General features: G+C 47.2%; 1 protein-coding gene across 1 annotated transcript in view; it reads left to right on the top strand.

The window, feature by feature from the left end:
- The window catches only part of MYO5B (myosin VB), a 382,117-nt gene that overhangs the window by 278,142 nt on the left and 80,779 nt on the right, over positions 1 to 23,196 (top strand). The window contains exons 13-17 of the mRNA XM_060119082.1: positions 1,749 to 1,871; positions 2,502 to 2,585; positions 12,203 to 12,343; positions 13,253 to 13,350; positions 18,360 to 18,446. Coding sequence (XP_059975065.1) covers positions 1,749 to 1,871; positions 2,502 to 2,585; positions 12,203 to 12,343; positions 13,253 to 13,350; positions 18,360 to 18,446 — 533 coding nt within the window. The remainder of the gene's footprint in view (positions 1 to 1,748; positions 1,872 to 2,501; positions 2,586 to 12,202; positions 12,344 to 13,252; positions 13,351 to 18,359; positions 18,447 to 23,196) is intronic.

Here is a 23,196-nt window from a genome sequence, read left to right as displayed (position 1 = left end):
AGCCCTACCCTTTCTGCTCTGTCTTGCCCGGTTCTGCCAGTGCTGGGTCCATTGTGCTCCTGTTCTCCAGCCTCGCCTCCTGACAGCTCCGCCAGGCTGCCCTCTTGCTTCCCCCTGTACCTGGTGTTTCTAAACACAGGATGCTTGGAGACAAATATAAAACTATATATATATATATATATATATATTTTGTGTGTGTGTGTGTGGTACGTGGTCCTCTCACTGTTGTGGCCTCTCCCGTTGCGGAGCACAGGCTCCGGACGCACAGGCTCAGCGGCCATGGCTCACGGGCCCAGCCGCTCCGCAGCATGTGGGATCTTCCCGGACCGAGGCACGAACCTGTGTCCCCTGCATCGGCAGGCGGACTCTCAACCACTGCCCCACCAGGGAAGCCCAAAACAATATATTTTTAAATGCTGAATTAAATATATTTTATTTTGTCTGCCCAACACAATTAATAGCCTCCTTCAAGAAGGAGTTTTCTTAAAACTCCTGTGGCACTTAGCACTGGATATTCAATACTAGTTACACCAAGTTGGATATTGAGAAAAATCTGTTTTCTTACAAAGTATTTGAGAAATTTGTTCTCAAATGTGTAAGCATTTTTCGTATGACACTGGTTTTATTAATTTACTAAACAAAGCCCTTTTTAAATGGCTAGTGCAAGGGTCACCTTCAACCCTGCCTGATCCAAATATACAATCTAAACGAATGAAAAGGGCAAGTCAGTTGGTGGCCCATAGCTGAGGAAGGTGCGTGTGCAGTGATGCTGAAGGATGACGGGTGGTGGGGAGCACCTTCCCATCAGAAGAGGTACCCTCTTTCTTGATAATTTGAGTTGTGGTTACAGTGACTCCGTGCTGTGTTTTCAACAAAGCAAGATGTTTTTTCACTTCTGAAGCCGTCTCTAAAGATATTAAAAGAGGCCGCCCTTCAGAATTATTAATGTAGTAAATCCCTAACTTTAAATTTGGGGGACGTAGAGGTTAGTACTGCGTAGCTCAATCACCAGGTACTTAGCATCCAATGCATGGCTGGAATCCAATTTTAAGTTCTTTGAGGGACAGGAAAAAAAACAGTAAGTCATACTTCCTGAACCCAACAAGCTTACTTTACAGTTTATAGAGACAAGACAATACACAAAAACCAAATGATGAACAATATTAGGCACAGTGCATGTGTAAGAGCTAAATTGGAAGAATTCCAAAGCGAGATCAAGGGTGGTCAGGAAAGTCTCCAGAGAAAAGGACAGACTTGATCTGAGCCTGGACACTGGTATTCAGATGACCCTAGAGAGAGACAGTGGGCTTTCCTGCTGCAGGAGTTGACCTGAGTGAGCAGGAGTTTGGCCCTGGAGGTGGATGTGGTGTGTTCATGACCCTGAAGTCACTGGCCCCACCGGAGCAAAGAAGCATCTTCACATTTATCCTGTGGGTTATGATTCTACTCCTGTGACCTTGGCCTCCACCCTCTTCCTCTCCCAATTCTTCCAGCGTCTGCCAAACAGCAGGTTCTTTGAGGCTCAGCGCACCCCTTCAGGGGGCCAGCGTACAGGGCATGTTGAGAGCATGCCATGTGGGATCCCAAGTGTTCACGGTTGAATCTGCTTTCCACGTCCAGTTAGGGTCCAGGTCTGAGAGCTGAATCCAGCCTCATGAGGTCAGCTTACTGGCGGACTCCATCACTCTGCCTTAACTCTTGGCTTCCTTTTTCCTCTTCACAAAGCACCTGATTTTGTGGATCCACAGGTCCCTAAAGGAACTGACCAGAACTGGGCTCAGAAGCTCTACGACCGGCACTCCGGCAACCAGCACTTCCAGAAACCCCGCATGTCCAACACCGCCTTCATTGTCGTCCACTTTGCAGATAAGGTGGGTCTCCTCTTGGTGGGCCCGGTGCTCCATGAGCCCCGTCCAAGGTGGACTCGGGGTTCCTGGGCTAAGAGGGAGCTGACCTTTGAATTCAGAGGGCCTGGAGTCTCTTGGGTGGGGCCTTGTCTACTCTTCTGGAGCCTGAGAGAGAAAAGAAAAGAGTGATCCTTCTTCAGGTAGCTCCTTTCCCAGCAGCTGGCGTAAACCTAGAATTTCTCTACGTGGATTGTGTTCTGTGTGCGCTAGCCCAGTGCTTCTCACATTTTCATGTGTGTGCAAGTCACCTGGGGTATTGCTCAAAGGCAAGTTCAAATTCAGTTGATCTGGGGTAAGGCTGACAAGCTGCATTTAGAGCACCCAAAGGAAGCCTTCTATTAAAGGCCATCTTACAGGAACTGCTTTTTAAAAACAATATGGTTTTCTGCAAAATGAATATTCAACTCCCTCTATGTAAACCCTGATCACATCTTGGGTTTGCATTTTGGATGAGAACATCTGTGGGTTTCCCATGTACGCACAGCTCTTTTCAGAAAACACTGTGGATGAGCTGAAACTACTGGAGAAGCTGCTGAGCGTCCTGGGTCAGGCTGGAGCACTAACTACCATTTCTGTTTCCTGCCGTGGCTCCAGGTGGAGTACCTTTCAGATAGTTTTCTGGAGAAAAACAGAGACACGGTGTACGAAGAGCAGATCAACATTCTGAAGGCCAGCAAGGTAAAGAGCGTCGGAAGCAGGGAAACAGAGGTGGGGTGTCCACGGCCAGAGCCAGACAGGGTGTGGTTGGTGCCGTCCCCACTCTGGAGGGGCCGAGGCAGAGGTGCGGGGCAGGGGCAGGTGAGGGTTCTGTAGGTTATTTCAGTCTGAGAATTTGAGGACGGCCTGATGGAGGGAAGAAAGCAAGGGATGGCAGAGGTGACTAGGAAAGATACCATCTAATGGAAGGACAGGGGGGCGGGGGGAACAGGAGAAGTGACAATCGGAGAGACGTTGGTAGGTATAACTGTGAAAACATTGCTGGCATTCATTGGGTCATTTGTCCTCCACCTCCTACATGCAGATGTAAAAGTACTTAAACCCCTTCAGATCCTAGTATAAGTGCGTTTAATTTCTGCTTAGCAGTCTGTGGAACTTCCCTATGGCCAGAAACTTAAATGGAATAATAGGATCCAAGGGACACTTAAATCTACAATTTTGGAATGTTACTTTCTGTTATCTCTGGAATTTCAGTTATTTCCTTCGAGCATGAAGAAAAGATAGCCAATATTGTGTCCATTCTACAGGTAGAGGGAACAAGGCACTGATTCACCTAAACAAATATTTGTTAAGCACATACCTTGTGAGGCACTGCTCCTAAATGCACCTTGTACAAAGGTGAATAAGATAGATTCTACCCTCTAGGTGTTTACATTCTAGTGGGCAGAAAAACAAGCATACAGTACCTGAAAAGAGAGGAGGTTTGGCTGGGGTGGGGGGTGTGGGGAGCACGAGCCCCGCCGTTACAGAAAGCCACCCCACCGATGCAGGTGCCGTTGCTGGCTTCAGCCCTTCAGAGGGAACCCAGAAAAGGACTCTCCAGGATTTAGGAGGATTTCTACCAGACCACATGGTACTGAACTCACTGCAGAGGCCTGATAACTCTAGAAATGGCAGATTAATTTCTCTTTGTGATAAGCTTTAGATGAATGCAGTAGGGTGAGGTGATGGAATGGAGAAAATACACCCCGCAAAATGGACCCAGGCACCTAAAGGCAAGTAAATCATGTGGCCCTGAGGCCAGGGTTTTAGGGAGGATTTGAGTCAGTACCAGCGATGTGGGTGGCCCGGGGCAGACCCCAGCCCCCGTGTCATCTCCCGATATCTGGAGCATCAGGGAATTAGTCGTCACTAAGACAAATTTGCTTTGGGTAAATGTGCATGTCAGTGCAAGATTAACCCCTCGGCTTGCCAGCTGTCCAGCCCTCTAGTCCATGGTAGTTAACGTGACTTTTTCCATTCTTTGCAAGGGAGGTGGGGAACGGGAGAAAAGCCACAGGGAGAGAGTAGAAGTGGATGGTTTGAGCCCTGAGGAGCACGTGTCCTCATTGTGTGCGTCTTAGAAGTTAGACGCCTGTGACCTCCTGTTACTGTGACACTGGCCTTAGAGGGCTGAGAAACGTTTGTTACAAGTTTCTCCTTTCAGGTGGGAGCACAAGTGAGGGACATGCAGCGTCTGGTTCTGCCATTAATTTTTGTCTTAATTTGAGTGTCTCTTAGGGATCCCAGAATCTAGAAGGGAATCTCTCACACTCGCTCTCCAGCAGATCATCTGTTATTAGTCACTGAGATTTTTTTTCTTATTTTTATTTAACAAACTTTATTGAATATTTGTGTGGTATGTACTTAACCTTACAGAACTTACAGTCTAGTGAAAAGATATAGAGTTTAATCAAAAATTTGGGTAATGCTGTGAAGGTCAAGAAGAAGGTTCTATGGAAAAGAATAATAAGAATGTGCTGGGAGTCCCCAAGGTCACCCCCAAATTGAACCATTTGCTAGGAAGACTCAGAGAACTCAGCATGCTGTAGTACTCATGGCTATGATTTATTACAGCAAAAGGATACAAAGCGAATCAGCAAAGGGAGAAGGTGCATGGGGTGAAGTCCAGGGGAAGCCAGGTGCAAGCTTCCAGAGTCCTTTTCCGCTGGCGTCGCACTGAATATACTTAATTCCCACAGCAGTGAGTTGTGATGATGCCTGTGACCTGTCTACCAGAGCCGCTCACCTGAGCCTGGGCATTTAGGGTTCCCTACTGAGAGTCAGTGACGTGGGCACCCTTTGCCTAGCACATACCAAAATTCCAGACTCCCAGAAGGAAAGCAGGTTCGTTCAGCATAAACCATATTGTTTGCATAAACAGTTTAGGCTCAGTGAGCCATTCTTATCACGGACTGCTGAAAACCCTCTCAAAATCCACATTTCCAGACGCCAGCCAAGGGTCAACCTTGTAAGCAGGCCTTTCTAGGATGGCAGTCTCAGGCCTGCCGTGTTAGCTCTTTTCTAAACAGGGGTATCATTGTAGATTGGGTTTTTATTAGAAATGAAATATAGGCTTATAAAAATTCAAATAGTATAGAAATATGTAAAATGAGAGTATTCTCTCCCATTCCTGACCTCCCTTTTCATGAATTCCCATAGCTAGATCTTAGATCCTATAAGTAAACCCATAGTTTTACTTAAAGTATTTTTATCTGGGGGGAGACCTATTAGCTGATGATACAAACATACTGGTACATCTTTTTAAGATTGAAATGGGGACTTCCCTGGTGGCGCAGTGGATAAGAATCCACCCGCCAATTCAGGGGACACGGGTTCGATCCCTGGTCCAGGAAGATCCCACATGACGCAGAGCAACTAAGCCCGTGTGCCACAACTACTGAGGCTGCGTTCTAGAGCCCACAAGCCACAACAACTGAAGCCCATGCGCCTAGAGCCCATGCTCCACAGCAAAAAGAAGCCACTGCAATGAGAAGCCCATGCACCACAAGGAAGTGTAGCCCCCGCTCACCACAACTAGAGAAAGCCTGCACGCAGCACCAAAGACCCAACACAGCCAAAAAAATTTTTTAAAAAAATTTAAAAAAAGATTGAAATGAATTGCATTATACATTATCCTCTCTAATTTTTCACTTACCGTTGTATCTTGGCCATCTTTCCACATGAGTACATATCCACTTCTTTTCTTTTTTTAAACAGCTGTTGGTGTTTTGCTAATTCAAATAATACTGCATGGAATGCCCTTTACATATATCTTTGCTTACTTGTATAGTTATGTCTGTAAAATTTTAGAAATGGAATTGACGGTTCAAAGAATGTACACTTCAAAAGTCTAGAGGTATTGCTAAGTTGGAGTGTAAAGTAGGTCTGTGATCTACTCTTAAATGGTACTAACTTCTTTCTGTTCCCTGCCCACCTGCCACAACTCTAGCCTCCCCCTTCACCAACTAACATTTCTAAAGAACCAGTGGTTTATGTTTCTAAGACGCACTTAAAAGCAGAGAGAAAAATAAAGACCTGGAAAGATGCAAGCCTATGGTATCCAGTTAATGCCCAATTTTTTTATTGGTTTTCTTCTCACTAAGCATAGCTAGATCTTAGATCCTGTAAGTAAACCCATAGTTTTACTTAAAGTATCTTTATCTGGGGGGAGACCTATTAGCTTTTTTCTTTTGTGTGGCATCCCTGATAAGAAATTAACAAATTATTGTGAAAAATTAAGCAGTATGGGATGGAAGACTACCATATACCCTATCAGCCAAAAGGATGTTTGAAGAACTTCCACTAAGAGCAGCGAGATAAAATGGTGTTAATGAGAATGTAATTAGTAAAGCCAGTTACATTGCCTAAGAGGCTATAATATAGCTAATTGCTTTCTCAGCCATCAGAGAGCTATAAATAGAGACTTAAGAGATGCCTCTTTAAAACACGATTTCAGGTTAACAGACTGATTTGTTTTAGATGCTAAAGGTGGAGGGTTTTCTTTCTTAGTGTTTACTGTAAAAAGCAATATTTTATCAATCTGAAAAAAAAATCTCGAAAGGAGAATTTTTTTCTTCTGGGGCAGTGCTGAGTGTAAGTCAGAGAGGTGGGCAGTGGGTCCAGAGTTTATGCCAGCAGGTGCTGGGCAGTGAGGGCCACGCTGGGGTTAGGCAGGCAGCCCTGATGCCACCTCTCCACACCATCCCAGCGGAAGGGATCTTGAGACCAATGTGGTCCAGAGGCCAAGTAGACCATATTAGCCCAAAACTGCCTACCCTGGGCCATGACAGTCCTGGAGGTCCAGGAGTCAGGATGGAGTAGCTCCAACAAGGCCCAAACTCCATCTCCCCCCATCTCTCTTCTCCCTCATCTTCAGCTCATCAAGGGTGACAATGCATGCATTCCATTGCTTTCCGTGCTGCTAGCTTCCTTACAGGTTATACACACATTTCATTTTGAGCAAACGCATTTGCTTTAAATTTTATCTTAATTTATTTTTTATATAATAGCCTTTGAGTCAACATACTATATAACATTTGCTTTTAAGTGTTTTTGGAATGCTTCCTGTTTAAAATCAGTTTGTACTGGTAGTTAAAACGCCTCTACCAACATTTAGAATAAATAGGTAACTATGTAAGAGAGAACTTTAGTCAGTAAAACAATATAATCATTCTCTGCAATCCAGGAAGGTCCCCCTTTCCTTCTTTAAACAAATGAAGTGCTGAGGCTTTTCCTCCAAATCCTCTTTAAAACCCCTTTAAACAGAATATTTCTTACCTAAAAGTTTGAGATTTTTTCCCCCCAGAGGGTAGCATTTACCATGTAAAAGAATTGATTGAAAGGAAAATGTGTTTGTTACTTTGTTTACAGCCATAGCTTTTAAAGATAAGATTCTAGACAAGAGATTCCAATCAAATGGTTATTATAGTGTGTCTTATTTTAGTTTCACATGTCTGTTTTAAAGAAAAGATATTTTATGTTCATATAAGTGGAAGTGAATAGGTGTGATTTCCAAGGTAACAACTATAGATCTTCCTCAGGCTTTTAAAATCTATATATACAAATATATACAAATAGATCTCTATATATGTATATATGTATATATATATATATACAAATAGATCTATATATATAGAAATAGATATATAGATATAGATATAGACATAGATATGGATATATATAGATATATATATATAGATAGATACAAATAGATCTATATATACAAATAGATCTTCCTCAGGCTTTTAAAATCTATATATAGACTTGAATAGCAGAGAACATGAAAGCCAGTACCTGTGGACACTTTGAAATAAGTGACAAAGAGTATCAGGGAAGTACTTGGTTTGTTTGAAGACTTTATCTAAGTGTTTTCAAGACCGAAGGGAGTAAATTTTTAGAAAGGCCCAGGTGGAGCGTGTCTCTGAGGGCTGCCCTAAGATGAACTGTAGCACTTCCATTACTGGTCGGTCAGCTGGTAAATAGACTTTCCAGTCACTCTAAGAGCAGAACTGGAGTTAGTCAATTAAAAAAAAAATTTTTTTTCTCTCACTCAGAAATGTGTTCCTTTGCGTGAATCCTTTTTCAAACAAGAGCTTGGTAACTCCTTTTCCTTGGGACTTGGGGACACTCCTGGGACAAGGAGGTCCGTGTCTGGCCCAGCCCCCTTGTCCTGGTCTTTTACTGCTGCCTGCAGCCTGAGGTTGCACATGGTGCCTGTCGGTCCTTCAGCCCTGTGGTCAAATTAGATGTCTCTGTGCGTTTACTGAGTTTATCATACAAATTCTGTATAGAATGTCAAGCCTGCCCCTCCTCCCTAAAGTCCCAAAAAACTCATCTTCTTCTCCATCCCAGGGACCCTACCACTTCCAAATGCGGTCTCAATAGCAGGGACCTACAATTAAAACATAACTTATAAAATAAAATTCAAATTCTACAGACTAAACCTTGGGTGTTCCCAAATCATAGCACAATGCCAGTGTAGATTAAAATCTGCCTTGAGTTCAAGTTTTCCTTTTTTGTTCTTAAGTTATAAATCCTTTAATATGTCAAATTAAAAGAAAAAGGCATAGCTTTTCTGATTGAAGCAAGAGAAAGGGGCTTACGTTTTAAAATACCCTTATAATTAAATCCGATTTCAAAGTTCCTCCTGTGGTTCTGATACATGCTCCTGACCTTAGAAGTTAACAGATTTTTCACAGAAAAAAGCTACTACTAGCAATTTCAGTACATTAGACCCCTTAAACAGTGTAGTCATGCAGTTGGTAACTTCTACCCAAGACTCAAACATCTTGGAAGTCTATTTCTGAAAGTATATGAATTAGAATAATTTAATCAGTTTATATATTGTTTAGACTTGGCTGACTGAATCACTGATGCCTTTAGAATGTGAACCTGGCTTCAGCCTCCCATTAATTATTTCCCTATGGAAATTTCTAGGCACCACTCTGCCTGGGCACCTGACCTTTTCTCACGTGTGCCTTGGGTCTCTGGCACCAGTTTACAGAGTCCCCATGCCTGGGCTGTCCTCTCCCCCGACCCCTCCAGCCCCTACCCCTGTTCTCAGTTAATATGTGTGATGGTGGCTCTCTGCCATGGACAGTGAGGACCAGCAGGTCTGTAAACAGGGGGTTACTGGGTATGGTTTGGATTTAGAGAAAACTGGCTGTGGGGTAGAATGTGTTTGTATGAATGTATGCCTGGAGGTAGGGCACTCGAGTTTTGTAGGTGACTCTAGTGAGTTACCTGAGAGAGCTCAGGTAGACCTGAACCAGGGCAGTGACATTCTGGTTGATCGAGAAAGGACTGCTGAGACTTAACCACGGACAGAACTTGGTGATTGATGGGGATGAGAAGTAGGGTGATGGCAGGATCTCTAACCTAAATGTTGAATTTGGAGTTTCCAGCGGAACACCCAGAGGGAGGAGAAGCAGGATATTTAGCAGATGGTTGGAACTATGGACCACGGTAGTGGAAGAAAATCAAGATGGAGAGATGGGCTTGAAGGTGATAGTTGAAGCCATGGGCATGAAGGATACTGTCCAGGGAATGAGTGTTAGAAAAATTAAGTGGTGAGGGTGAAGTTTTGGGGATCAGCCACTCAAAGGAGAGACGTGCAGAAGATGGACCAGTGAAAGGTGCTGGGAAAGAACACACTGGGGAAAGTAGGCAGAAAGTCGGAGGAATGTGGACCTGCTGAATCTCAGGGAAGAGGTCTTCAGAGAGGAGGCCCAGCTCATTGCTTCCAGCCCTGGCTCATCCATTAACCAACAGCCCTAGGCGAGCTGATGCCGCCTGCCGTGGTTGCTGTGGGGCGACTGGGGGTTGAAGCAGGGTCTGGTAGGTCCCTCCTCCCAGAGCTGTCTTTCCTCACCTGCCACAGGAAGTTGAGGGTTGATCTTTATGGTTCTTCCAGATTTAAATTCTCTGATTCTGTTTCCTCTTCAGCTCAAAAATATAACTTCCTCAGGCATCTGTACTTTCACAATGTAGACAGATTTTTCATATATGTATATATATATATACCCCCAATAAAAATAATAAAACTAGATCATTTATGAGTGCTTATTCTATGCCGGGCACTCTTCTCTGTACTCACGTGGATTATCTCCTTTAGTCTTCTCTTCAGCTCTCATCCTCCATCAAGGGTGAAGGCTAGGAGGCTGTAGGTTCAGCAAGCCTAGGGCTCAGAGCCCAGCACAGACCTCGGGTGGTACCCAGTTGGCACAGGCTGAGCCTGGGAGAGGCAGAAATGAGTGGATGGAAGTGATCTGGGAAAGGGTGGTGGAGGAGGCAGGGCCGGACCCTGAGAGACGGGGCTCTCGGGACGAGCAGGTAGGAGAAGGAGGTGGGTGTTTCAGATAAGAATAACAGTGAGCAAAGGTGGGAATAACAAGTGTGGTGGTTTATGTGACAGTAAAGTGATCAGCTTCATCTAGAGACTGTCATACAGAGTGAAGTAAGTCAGAAAGAGGAAAACAAATGGCATATAGTATCGCTTATATGTGGAATCTGGAAAAATGGTAGAGATGAACTTATTAGCAAAGCCGAAATAGAGACACAGATGTAGAGAACAAACTTATGGTTACCAAGGGGGAAAGGGGGGGTGGGATGAACTGGGAGATTGGGATTGACGTATATACAGTACTATGTATAAAATAGGTAACTAATGAGAACCTACCGTATAGCACAGGGAGCTCTACTCACTGCTGTTTGGTGACCTAAGTGGGAAGGAAATCTAAGAAAGAGTGGATATATGTATACGTATAACTGATTCGCTTTGCTGCACAGCAGGAACAGCATTGTAAAGCAACTATACGCCAATTAAAATTAATTTAAAGAAAAAAGGGGGTGAGTGGGATCCGATTGCAGAGCCCCCGGAAGGCAGACTCAGGGCATTCAGAATCGGCGGGAGGAGATGGGAGACAGCGTCGTTATGGGGGCTGTGGGAAGACAGGTGCAGGGGATGTGACGGACCAGAGCCTGGATGCTGAGGCACAAGCATTTGAGCCTCTCTTCTGTTGGGACTGGGAGTGGCTCAGGGTTGGAGAGTGGGGCCTGGGGCTCCTTTTGTTCCCTCCCCACATGCAGGCATGTGGTAGTGGCCTTACAACACTTGATTCTATCCCCAGCATCCACTTCCCCAAGGGATGCTGGCAGGACTAGTTTTGTAGGGGATGGGGGAGGGCTGGGACTCTGTGTCCCACCTGCCCCTCATGCATGGTGTGATCTTCACCCTGGTACACACAGTGCATTAACAGAGAGGAATTCTTATTTAGTCTCATAACAACTCCACATAATGGGTACATTCTTATCCCTATTTTACTGATGAAGAAAATAAGGCTTAAGGAAGTTAAATAACTTTACAAGACCCAGTAATAATAAGTATGGAAAAATTTAAACAGTTTTCTTAGAACATAGCTACCTTCTACCACACCAGAAGGGAAAGAAGTTTTGTCCATCTTTGTAGGTAAAGGTTAAGTGAGATTGTCTGGGAAAATTACTTTTTTCCTTTCTTTAAATTGAGATATAATTCTTGTACCAAAAGTTCACCCTTTTGGGCTTCCCTGGTGGTGCAGTGGTTGAGAGTCCGCAGTGGTTGAGAGTCCGCCACGGGTTTGTGCCCCGGTCTGGGAAGATCCCACATGCCGTGGAGCGGCTGGGCCCGTGAGCCATGGCCGCTGCGCCTGCGCGTCCGGAGCCTGCGCTCTGCAACGGGAGAGGCCACGACGGTGAGAGGCCCGCGTACCAAAAAAAAAAAAAAAGTTCGCCCTTTTAAATTATGTAATTCAGTGGTTTTAGAATATTCACCAAGTTGTACAACTATCGCCATGCTAAATTCCAGAATATTTTCATCACTCCCAAAAGAAACTCTGTCCCCGTCAGCAGGCATTGCACTTTGCCCCTCCCCTCGCCCCTGGCAAACCGTATACTACGTTCTGTCCCCTGGACATTTCCTGTAAATGGAATCACACACTATGTGGTCTTCTCTGTCCGGCTTCTTTCACTTGGCATGTTCCCAAGGTTCACGCAGGTTGTAGCACGTATGAGGACTTCATTCCTTTATAGTTTTTGTTGAGTGATATTGCATTGTGGGTATTCACCATAGTCTGCTCATCTGTTCATCAGTTGATGGGCATTTGGGTTGTTCCTGCTTTGTGGGCATTAGGAATAATGCTGTGCGTGTGTAACGCTCTTAGGAATAATGTGGACGTGTGTTTCCAGTTCTCTCAGGCGTGTATTGGAAAGCTACTTGGAAAGAGTGTAAGCTGCCTGAAGTCCAAGAACCCTTGTTCTCTTCTTCCTGTGTTTGTTTCTAGTTCCCCCTGGTGGCTGACTTGTTCCATGATGGCAAAGACTCTGCTCCTGCCGCCGCCACATCTTCAAAGATCAGTGTTCGCTCTGCCAAACCCCCCCTGAAAGCCTCCAACAAGGAGCACAAGAAAACCGTGGGCCACCAGGTCAGCCCCAGGCCTCATGGCGGGAGCTGTGGGCCCTGGCACGTGTAGCGGGGCTGCCTCTCTGGAGACGAAGGATGTAGGTGCAGAGTCAGAGGGAGGCCAGAGTGGCCGCGGCATCCGCATCCCCAGCACCCAGCCCCGTCTTTCTGTGCCCTTTGAAGAAGGAAACTGCGAAACCTTCTCTTGAGGGAACTGGCAGGAGAGAGAAAGAGGATGACTCCAGCCCCACACCATGCGTCTAATCCCCGTGGGGATTGTAGATGTTGCCGAACCACAGACACCTGTGGGCGAGGCCAGGGGTCTAGAGGTGCAGTTGTTGAGGGAGGGGTCAATAGCCTGGGGACCCAAAAACTGAGAAACAGCTCCTGCTGTGGGATTTTATGTCCAGTGTGTCTCCCAAGAGAAGAGAGTGCCTGCTGAGCCCCTGGCAACCACTGACCTTAATACTTCGATGGATTCCCGGCTCTGAGCATTTCCTATAAGGCAGTAATTCCCGGGATGCCCGGGCACCACGTGTCAGGGCTCCAGGGCCTCACGTTCAGGACTCACGGGCCTCCATTCACAGCGATGGTCCCTCTCACGCTCTTAGCACTTGCTCACCTTATCTCATCTGATCAGGTCACTGAATGAGACGTACCCGGGCGGTCTCTCCCCACGTGCTTTGAGGAGCCCCGGTGCTGGGGACGTTGGAGGGCCTTGGTTTTGGTCATGCAGCCAGGCAGCTGTCAGAGCTGGAGTATGACACCAGGTCCCTGGGTGTCCCCCTGTCCTGGGTTAAACAGTAATGATCTAAGCAATAAGAGCATTGACAGATATTACCACCAGTCTGTGTGTGCTCCTTTTTGTTCCTTATTCAGCCACAAAGCGGAAGACAAATAAATCACCAGTCACTGATCTTTGTATCCCCAGTTCCGCACCTCCCTGCAGCTGCTCATGGAGACCCTGAACACCACAACGCCGCACTACGTCCGCTGCATCAAGCCCAATGATGAGAAGCTCCCCTTCTGGTGAGTGCCAGCCTCTTCGTGTGGCCTTACAAGTTCAGGTGCAGCAGGGGAAGGCACAGCCTCTCAGAGGTCTGCAATCTTCAGCAGGATGAGTAGCTGATCCTGCACTCCCCACTTGGTTTATATGCCGAATACAGGTTGCACCTGTCTGCCATCTGGAGGATTCAGGGGTATGAGAAGATCCAGTTCCCCATTCCCCTGTTGCTTACAGTGGTGTTGAATGTGCCCACGAATCCGAGAACCACTTAGAAGTGTGCCGTTAAATGCAGACGTAGTGCGTCTCACAGTGACTGCTCAGTTCAGAGACAGGAACATGTCCGGAGTGGTCAGGGAAGGCTTTCTTTATCTTTTTTTTTTTTTTTTTTTTTTTTTTTGCGGTACACAGGCCTCTCACCATTGTGGCCTCTCCCGTTGCGGAGCACAGGCTCCAGACGCACAGGCTCAGCGGCCATGGCTGACGGGCCCAGCCGCTCCGTGGCATGTGGGATCTTCCCAGACCGGGGCACGAACCCGCGTCCCCTGCATCGGCAGGCGGACTCTCAACTACTGCGCCACCAGAGAAGCCCAGGGAAGGCTTCTTGATTGAGGAAACATAACCTCAAGCAGTGTGTCAATGCAGATGGTCCCATTTCTCACACCCCCTCTCCTGCTGGGCTTGCGGAGTTACCCACACTTGCTCACCTTCCCCTCACTCTAACCCACATTCTGCCACTACGCCTACCTTCAAAATTTTCTTCCATTTCTGTCACCACTCACATGGTTGACCTCACCCAAATCTGGGTAGCAGTGACTCTTCAGTATCTTTGTCATTTCTGGGTTGTGCCGGATTCCAGCCAGCCTTTCTGCAGGCCTGCTGCAGCTTCATTGGCCTCCTCACATTCAACGTGTGTGACACCAGACTCATCCTTTCCCCCTTGAATGTTTCCTTTTTACTTAGTCTCTGTTGTAGTAAATGACATAATGATTTCCTGACATCTCATCCACCCACCAAACTTCGTTCTTCCAAACCAGAAACCTGAGGTCTCTCTGGACCGGTGCTGTCCAGTAGAACTTTCTGTGATGATGGAACTCTTCTATAATCTGCCTTGACCAACATAGTAGCCACTAGTTCTTGCAATGTGCCTGGTGTGACTGAGAAAGTGAATTCTTAATTTCATTTTAATTACTTACAAGTGGCTGGTGGCTTCCATATTGGACAGCATGACCCTTGATTCTTCCCTCTCCCTTACTCCCCAGCATCCAGTCGTTGTCAAAGCCCCATGGAGTCTACTTGAAAATTTCTCACACTGGTCTCCCTCGTCTCTCCCTTCCACTTTGGCCTTGTTTCAGACTCTCTTCATTTCTTGCCTGGAATACTGCCCTGCGCCTTTAGGATGGTCTCTCACTCACCTCTGTGCAGCCTCTTCTTCTGTTACCCCGAGCCTCCACATGTGCTATTCCCTCTGGCCGGAGAAGGGATATTTTTAAATTTTTCAAGCACTCTCTTCCCATCTTTCTGATTTCCTTTTTGGTCCTGGCATAATTTCTTTCTGTGAAATAATTTATTTTGGCAACTCTGACTCTCAGATTGAATATCTGAACTGCCTTCTGCAATTTGTGTCAGTTAATAAAGCTTGACTTCCACTTATGCTGAAAAAGGTTAGGAAGACAGCGTCAAATCAGCCTTCTCTGAAGCGTGCTGACCGTTCATTCTTCTCCCTTCCTCCAAGTTTCCGAGACACGCTTAGGAATTCCCCCCGTGGGGCATCTGTTTACCAGCTGCCTCCAGAAGAAAGGAGGCTGTTAGAAACACAGCATGTGTGAAAGACTTAGATTATGTGTGAAGGTCAGGAGCGGCGTGCTGGGCCCGGGAGACGAGAGTCCAGGGCTGCCGCCAGCTCTGCCCCCCAGCCAGTGCGACGCTGGGCAGTTCATTCGTCAGACCGGACGCCCGCCATGTGCCGAGTTCTCATGCTGGGTCTCCCCTCCCAAGTGACAGAAGACACTGGGGACTTTCAAAGGGACTTTCTAGTCCTAATATCCCATTTTTCTAAGACCCTCCTTTTCCTTCAGGACCAGAATCTTCCTCCTAGTAAAGAAAATGGGGGGAAATACAGAACCAAGTCAGAAAGCCTGGATTCTCTGCTACCAGTTATTTGGCTAATCCCAAACTAGTCCTTTACCCTCTTAGTCTCATTTCCTCATCTGTTCATTGTGGTTAAAGAAATAATTATCCTGATGGAAGAAGTCAAGGAGATAACGGGGATTATTTGTGACAAGTATAAAAATGTATGCCATTAAAATATATGACGTTGTTGACATTCTGGAAGGAAAGTGCTATACCCCTCCTCCCATCCCCTAAAACTAGGCTTTCTCAGCCTCAGCACTCTTGACATTTTGGCCCAGGGAATTCTTTGCTGTGGGGTGTCCTGTGCGCTAGAAGAAGCTTAGCAGCATCCCTGGCCTCTACCCACTAGATGGGAACATCCCTACTATTGTGACAACTAAAAATGTTTTTTTTTTTTTCTTTTTTTGCGGTATGCGGGCCTCTCACTGTTGTGGCCTCTCCCGTTGCGGAGCACAGGCTCCGGACGCGCAGGCCCAGAGGCCATGGCTCACGGGCCCAGCCGCTCCGCGGCATATGGGATCCTCCCAGACCGGGGCACGAACCCGTATCCCCTGCATCGGCAGGCGGACTCTCAACCACTGCGCCACCAGGGAGGCCCACTAAAAATGTTTTAAAGCATCACTACATGTTCCTTGGAGGGCAAAATTGCCCCCAGTGGAGAGCCGCTGTCCTGCACTGAATGCTTTGTTAGCATCTCTCTTTTTTTTTTTTTTTTAGTTTCTGCTTTATAACAAAGTGAATCAGTTATACATATACATCTGTTCCCATATCCCTTCCCTCTTGTGTCTCCCTCCCTCCCACTCTCCTTGTCTCACCCCTCCAGGTGGTCACAAAGCACTGAGCTGATCTCCCTGTGCTATGCGGCTACTTCCCACTAGCTATCTACCTTACGTTTGGTAGTGTATATATGTCCATGCCTCTCTCTCGCTTTGTCACAGCTTACCCTTCCCCCTCCCCATATCCTCAAGTCCATTCTCCAGTAGGTCTGTGTCTTTATTTCTGTTTTACCCCTAGGTTCTTCATGACATTTTTTTTCTTAAATTCCATATATATGTGTTAGCATATGGTATTTCTCTCTACCTCTTCCTGTATTCAGAAACCATCTGTCCTGAGCACTGGGCTAGGACAGGTGGAATGACAATGAATAAGACGTAGCCTTCATCCTTAAGGAGTTGCCAGCCACACATAACTGTTGACCACATGGAAGGAGTGGCTGTCAGTGGGTCTGTAGAAGCCACAGCAGCACAGAGATGAGAGGGCATGAAGTGTCCAGGAAGGAGGAGGTGGCCTAGGGTGTGTGTGATCATCTGGGGTGGCTCGTCAGAGGAACTGGCCAGGTTTCCTGAAGGCCAGTCCACTGATCTTAGAAGCGGGCGGTCCTGAGCACCTCGGAGTCCTGCGTGTTGCGTGCACAGCACCGCAGAGCCCCAGGCAGCCTGTGCGGAAATCAATCAGGTGGCGCCATGGGAGGAGGTCTCACTCTGCGTCCAGCAAGCTGCCGGCTCTCCCGAACCTGCACGGTTTATTGAGAGAGGAGAGTATAACCCTGCATTTCAGCAGTTGGATCCTTACATATCTTTGGTAATTTTTCAGTCCAGACTTAGGTGTTGCTTGTCTGCACTGCAACCCTCCCAAATTGAATAGGTGGAAGGCCTGGTCTTCACTCCAGTTACTGGTAACTAATGCAGGGAGGCGGACTGAGAGAGTTTAACAGTGAGTTTTCTTTACTATCAGGGAGATAAGATTAAGGTACAGAAGGCTGGCAAGCTTTACGTGTCCCCTGCCCTCCCTCCTCCCAGAGCGCAAGGAGCAAGAGGCCTTCGGCTTGTAGCCGGGCTTCAGAACAGCCAGAAAGAAGTGGAAATGCTTATTCCTCATCGCAAATATAAATGACTAATTCTAGTTCAGCTTAATTCTTTCTCCACGAAGACTCCCTGATTACCCCAGCCGACCTCAACATCTTTCCCTCCAGTTTCTTTCAGCACTTTTACCACCTTTATCACATACTGCCTTGTGGTTTACTTCTTCTGTACACTTCTCTCCTCTTCAAGTGTGGACACTCTTAGACAATCCAGACCATGTCTGACTTTTTATTCCAGTGTCCTGCTCAGTATATGTGTAGGACATACACGTACACCCAGACATACACATACACATATACCCAGAATAAAAACTGGGTTTTCAGTGCTAAACGTAGCATTTTAGGGTGGGTGAGTTGTTGAAGTCATGGCTTGTATCTCTAAAGACAGGAGGATAAAGTTCTTCATCTATAGGATTTGTCACTGGGCAGCTGTCATGATAGGAGCTAACAACACGTGTGCCCTTGCGTTCTGCCAGGCTCTGTTGTCCCTGCTGTCATGGGCCATTACATGTCATCTTCACACTAACCCTCTAAAAGGGATACTTCTGTGATCCCCACTTGACAGATGAAGATACTGCCCTGCAAGGTTATGTGACTTGCCCCAAATCACACATGCAGCTATAAGTGATCACGTCATGATTCAAACCCAGGTCTGCCTGGCCTGAGACACTCCCCCTTTTAACTCCGGAGCCAAATAATGCCTGTGGTGCCGAGTGTATACGATTTGGCCGTTGAATTAAGACAGACGCCCCTGTGTATGGAAATAATGAGGGAAGGCTCTGTAGAGGAAGCAGGAATGAGCCTTGGTGGGTGGACGGAATGCAGGGGGCCGAGGAGAGGAGTATCCCGGGTGAGAATAAGAATGTGCACAGAACTGAAGATGCTGAGATGGCTCATGTGCTGCCAGTCACTGTCCTTCAGTCTGTGCTTGGCCCCTGACCTTGAGCTCCAGGGTGCCTGTGCAGGACGGGGTGGGCTCTCCCTCTCCCCTGGTCCATCACTTTGCCGTGTGGCACTCACTGCTTGTCTTGTGTTTTTCAGCTTTGACCCGAAGAGAGCAGTGCAGCAGCTCCGAGCGTGCGGGGTGTTGGAGACCATCCGGATCAGCGCAGCTGGCTACCCGTCCAGGTACCGTGGCCCCTGGAGCCTGGCTCCCCAGGGAACCCTCTTCTGTGCTGTCCCCCGAGACAGAGCCTCCAGAAATGTTCCCCAACACTGAGGGCTCAAGCAGGGTGCTGACAGACAAAAGAATTTCAGTTTGGGCTGAGAAATATGGGTGTCAATAGTAACAGCCTCCTGGACAGCTTTTCAGATTTCAACTTGGCATTGGTCTGGGTGTCAAGCTGGCTGGAGTTGCCAAGGGGGTTTCTCCTGTGCCCAAGTCCTACCTTGTCCTCTTTACCTTTTGCTTGTTTGTTCTTTATTGTGGTAAAATACACTAACATTTACCATCTTAATCATTTTTAAGTGTACAGTTCAGTGGTACTAAGTCCATTCATATTTGTACAACCATCACCACTATTCATCCACAGAACTCTTTCATCTTGCAAAACTGAAACTGTACCCATTAAGCACTACTCACCATTCCCTCCGTTGGCAGCCAGCATTCTACTTTCTGTCTCTATGATTTTGATGACTCTACACTGATGATTCATGGAAGTGGAATCATGCAGTGTTTGTCTTTTAGTGCCTGGCGTATTTCACTTCTCATAATGTCTTTAAAATTCATCCATGTTGTAGCATGTGTCAGAACTTCCTTTTCTAAGGCTGAATAATAGTCCCTTATATGTAGAGACCACATTTTGTTTATCTATTCATCTGTCAATGGACCCCTTTACCTTTTAATATAGAATCAAATATATGATGAAAAATGTCATTTCTTTGAGTTAAAAGACTGCTATCATGATCTGATTTGCATTGTGGATAGGCCATTGAGCCACCCCAATGTCTGTTGAAGCTGTGCCAAGACCGTGGATCCCCTCTGCTGGACACTGGCCTGAAATAGGGGTGCTAGCAACCAACTAGCCCCCGTGAAATCAGATAAGCCAAACATCTTCTGCCAGGAACTGGAGCCGAACAGAGCACTGTAGCAACCCAGAGCCTGTGGTATTTTCCACAGGGACCCACCTGTCTGAAGAAGGTCCTCTAAGTGTCAGAAGGAGGAAGGAGCCAGAAATGGGGAGGAGGAGAGGCAGCCCAGCCCCTCTCCTGCCATCTCCACCTGGCACTTTCCCACTGCAGCTGAGGAAACATTTATATGCAGTGGTCAGTTACCCAGAAACAACTTAACCATCAACGGCTCCCAGATGTTACACCTGGGAAGGAAGTTGCTGATGGAATTAGGAATTTGCATTTGACCTGGAAAGTGCAAAGAACTGTCACTAATCTGCAACATCCACGCAGCTTTTCAAAACCCAGCAGGTTCAGGCATTGCTCAGAACGATCTGCTCCAGCTGGGGGTGGAAGGCTGCTATTACTGTCTTTCAACCACATATCTCTTCTTAGAAGACAGACAAGGAGTGTCCTGGGGCTCCATCTCATTTTTGGCCCTTGGGGTCTGAACACAACTGGCTGACTACTCCACGATTAATGAGGTGGGCCGCGCTTGCCCTTCTTAGGTGAAGGCTCTGTGCTCCTTCTTGCTGCCCTGCAGCACCCACATCAGCCTTTTGACTGAGCGGAAGGGGCTCAGGCTGCGGGCACAGTGGTTCAATCTTGAGTTCAAGTATTGTAGCCTGGCTGATTGGACGGCCTTTCAGTGATGCTCCAAGCACAGGGTTCAGACCAGGCATAGTTTGTTCCACTTAAGAACTTGACAAGGACGCTAGGGAGCTGTCGAGCCACTGGTTTTCAAACCGTGTTCTACTGGCAGCCAGGCCCCACTCTGGCTCCTGGCTCTTCTATCTGCTGGGCTCCCAGAAAGGTCTCTTTAATCCCCCATCTTTAGTCCAGCGTCTCTCAAAAGTGCATCGCAACCCACTAGGGGGTCAGGAAAGCAATTTAATGGGCTGTGGCTAACATCTTGTTTGTTTAACGAAATAACTTCAGATGGAAAATAGAAGGTGGCAGTTTGTAGTAGAAAGTGTGCTGTGGCCTGAGCTCACTTTAGCTATACGTATAGGTGTGGATGCTTCCTGATTTAAGATGCACCTTCACCAGGGAGGCCCCGAGAAGGAAGTGAGCTGCCCAGGGTCACCAGCTGTCTGTGCTCGGGCTGGACTAGAATCACCCTGCCCTGCTCTGCCGGGTGGTGGTTGGCAAACATCTTAACTGCTTACGTCAGTGAAGCGTTTCTTCACTGTTCTTCCAAACAGGTGTCTCGGAGGAGTGAGGGGGCAGGTGGGGTCCTGTGGGCTGGGCCCAGGCTGGAGGCCTGGTGTGGAGCTGCTCCCTGCCCTCTCCAGCTTGTAAATAAAAGACCACACTACAGAAGCGCAGCCTGGACTGGAGCCCTCAGAACCTGGTGGTTGGACCTTGGGCTTCGGAGTCAGGCCTAGATTTCAGTGTCAGCTCCCAGACTCCTAGGCTGGGTGACCACAGGCGAGTAAATTAATCTCTCTGAGCCTGGGTTCCCTCATCATTTAGTAGCATGATCATACTTACTTCATAGACTGTTGTGATAAATGAGGTAATGCATCTGAAGTCCTCAGCACAGTGCCAGGCACATAAGCATTTAATAACATATTTATTCCTCATCCAGATATGAGCGAGAAGCTGCATCCTTCTGGGGTAATTATCGGGGTAGGACATGTCTATATCAGACATTTCTAGCTTTGTTTTTGTGAAATCCTGATGTGCCTGGTCGCCTCAAAAGAGCATTCTGGAGTTCTCAAAACTCTCCAAGCAGTTGAAAAGGTCTAAGAATTGTCTAAAGTACGTCAAAGCAGAGTAGAGCTGAGATGTCCCATGTTAAACTGTTGAGGGTCCCTGTGCGGGAAACTTAGGGATCACGGGTCCTCACAAGCATACCTGTGCCGTACAGTGCAGAGGTCTGGAGGTAAGCAGAGAAACCCAGGCGCTCATCTTTGTGTGTAACATATAATGGGTGCTGATGGTGGGCCTGTCCAATGGGAGGCGTGAACATTGGGACCCTGTGAAAATGAGATAGTCTGAGGTAGATGGAAGCTTGGGGACCTGTCTCAGTATACAAGGAGCCACCTGTTTCGCCAAGAACTTTCTAACAGAATGACTTGTTTAATAGTAGGACAAATGACTTGCAGAGGGCATGACCCTCTTTTCTTGGAGAACGTCAAGGAAAGGCTAGAAGTCTTTGAGTCTTGACATGCTTAACTGTAGACCATGCTTCAGGCAGAGGCCCCTGCACATCTTTGTCACCTCTGATTCACCCATGGAGCTTCCTCGCAGCCTCACTGTGAAATCAATCGGAGTGACAGCGTGTGCCACCCGCTGGTTTTGCTGACACAGTACAAAACCATCTGTTTGGGAGGTGGAAGAGGAAGGGGAGAGCGTTTTACTCCTGTGGTCTCCCGTGAGGTTTTGTAGCATGAGAAGCTTTCCTTGCCTTCATGGTATCCCTTTCTCCTGTTAATCTGTCCTTCCACAGCACGTCTCATCCCGTGTCGAGCATCTAGCTCCATGCCGATTGCTCTGAGGGAATTAAGGATGTAAGGCATGGCCTCTGCCCACCAGGAGCTCACAGTCTAGGAGGAGTGAGTGGTACACGCCTAAAGCAGTTAAAGAACAACTAACTGTTGTAGGTGCAAGTTTAGGAGGAAACATGGCTTCATGGAGGAGGTAAGACGTGAGCTGGGCCTTGAAGGGTGAGGAGGATTCGGATTGATGCGGAGGCCCGGGAGGTTACTGCCAGTCAGGGTGCAGCGTGAGGTCCGGGTCTGGAAGGGATGGTAGGTTGCTCTTCCTGTCCATTGACGGGGGAGATCAGCTCAGTGCCTGTTCCCCCTGCTCAGTCCTCCAGTCTTAGCGTGCCAGGGATGCTTTTTGCCTCATCCAGACAACCCCTTCCTTGGCAGCCAAGAGAATGCATTCCCTCCAAGTCTTTCGATTCATATGGAGAACCACTTCTCCTGCTGTTCATTCCACCTGGCTGCAGGCAGAGTTGCCAGTGAAGTGGAGATGCCCACAGACTTGCTGTCCTCTTACGGGGCAGCTGATGGGTGTCTTTCCCTTCCTCCCTAATTGTTTCAGACTTATTCCCAGCAGATAATTACAAGGGCATCTGTACCTTTTGCTTTTGTAATTGCAAAACACAGTTGGATGTTAGAAAGGTATTGTAGGGAAGGAAAGAAAGCCTGGCATTTTCTGGTATCACAGAAAATGTTACTTAATGCTGTGATTTAAATGTTTGAGATTACATCCAGAACACTGCGTTCCATATCCTCCTATTTGCTGTCTTAGCAGATTTTGCTGAATGGTCAAAGAGAGGATTTCCTCCCCAAACTGCCATTTGAAATACCAACTTCAGGAAAGAGGCACCATAGTGTTGTGCCACTTTTGTTAGTGTTGAGACGGAGTTGAATCATCCATATTATTTCAGTTGGATCCTAACTTCTCCCCACCGCCAAGTCACAGCACCTCGGGTGGCATTTATTTGGAAGTGAGTGGTGAGGGGGAAGGTCTGTGGGCCAAACCACCACACCCGTAGTCTCTGACTCTGCACATGGCCTGATTTTCGGTACCTGCCAGCCTTGGTAGCCACATGGAGTGACCTCGCTGGTTTAAAACAAAATGCTACCTAACTGCTTCATCCAGAAGCCTCGTGTGTGTCTGCTGTGTCTGGGGGTGAAGTGAGTGAGGTTTAACGGATACTGTGTGCCTGTCAAGGTGTTTGCCACTGAAGGAAACACACGGGTGTCACGTGTGCTCCCTCAGTGTAGAGGTGAGCAGTCATTTTGTTGAC

This window comes from Mesoplodon densirostris, chromosome 15 (genome assembly GCF_025265405.1).
Source record: "Mesoplodon densirostris isolate mMesDen1 chromosome 15, mMesDen1 primary haplotype, whole genome shotgun sequence".
In the NCBI taxonomy this organism is placed as follows: Eukaryota; Metazoa; Chordata; class Mammalia; order Artiodactyla; family Ziphiidae; genus Mesoplodon; species Mesoplodon densirostris.
Note: the sequence above shows the minus strand (reverse complement) of the source record. Positions and strands in the feature narration are given on the sequence as shown.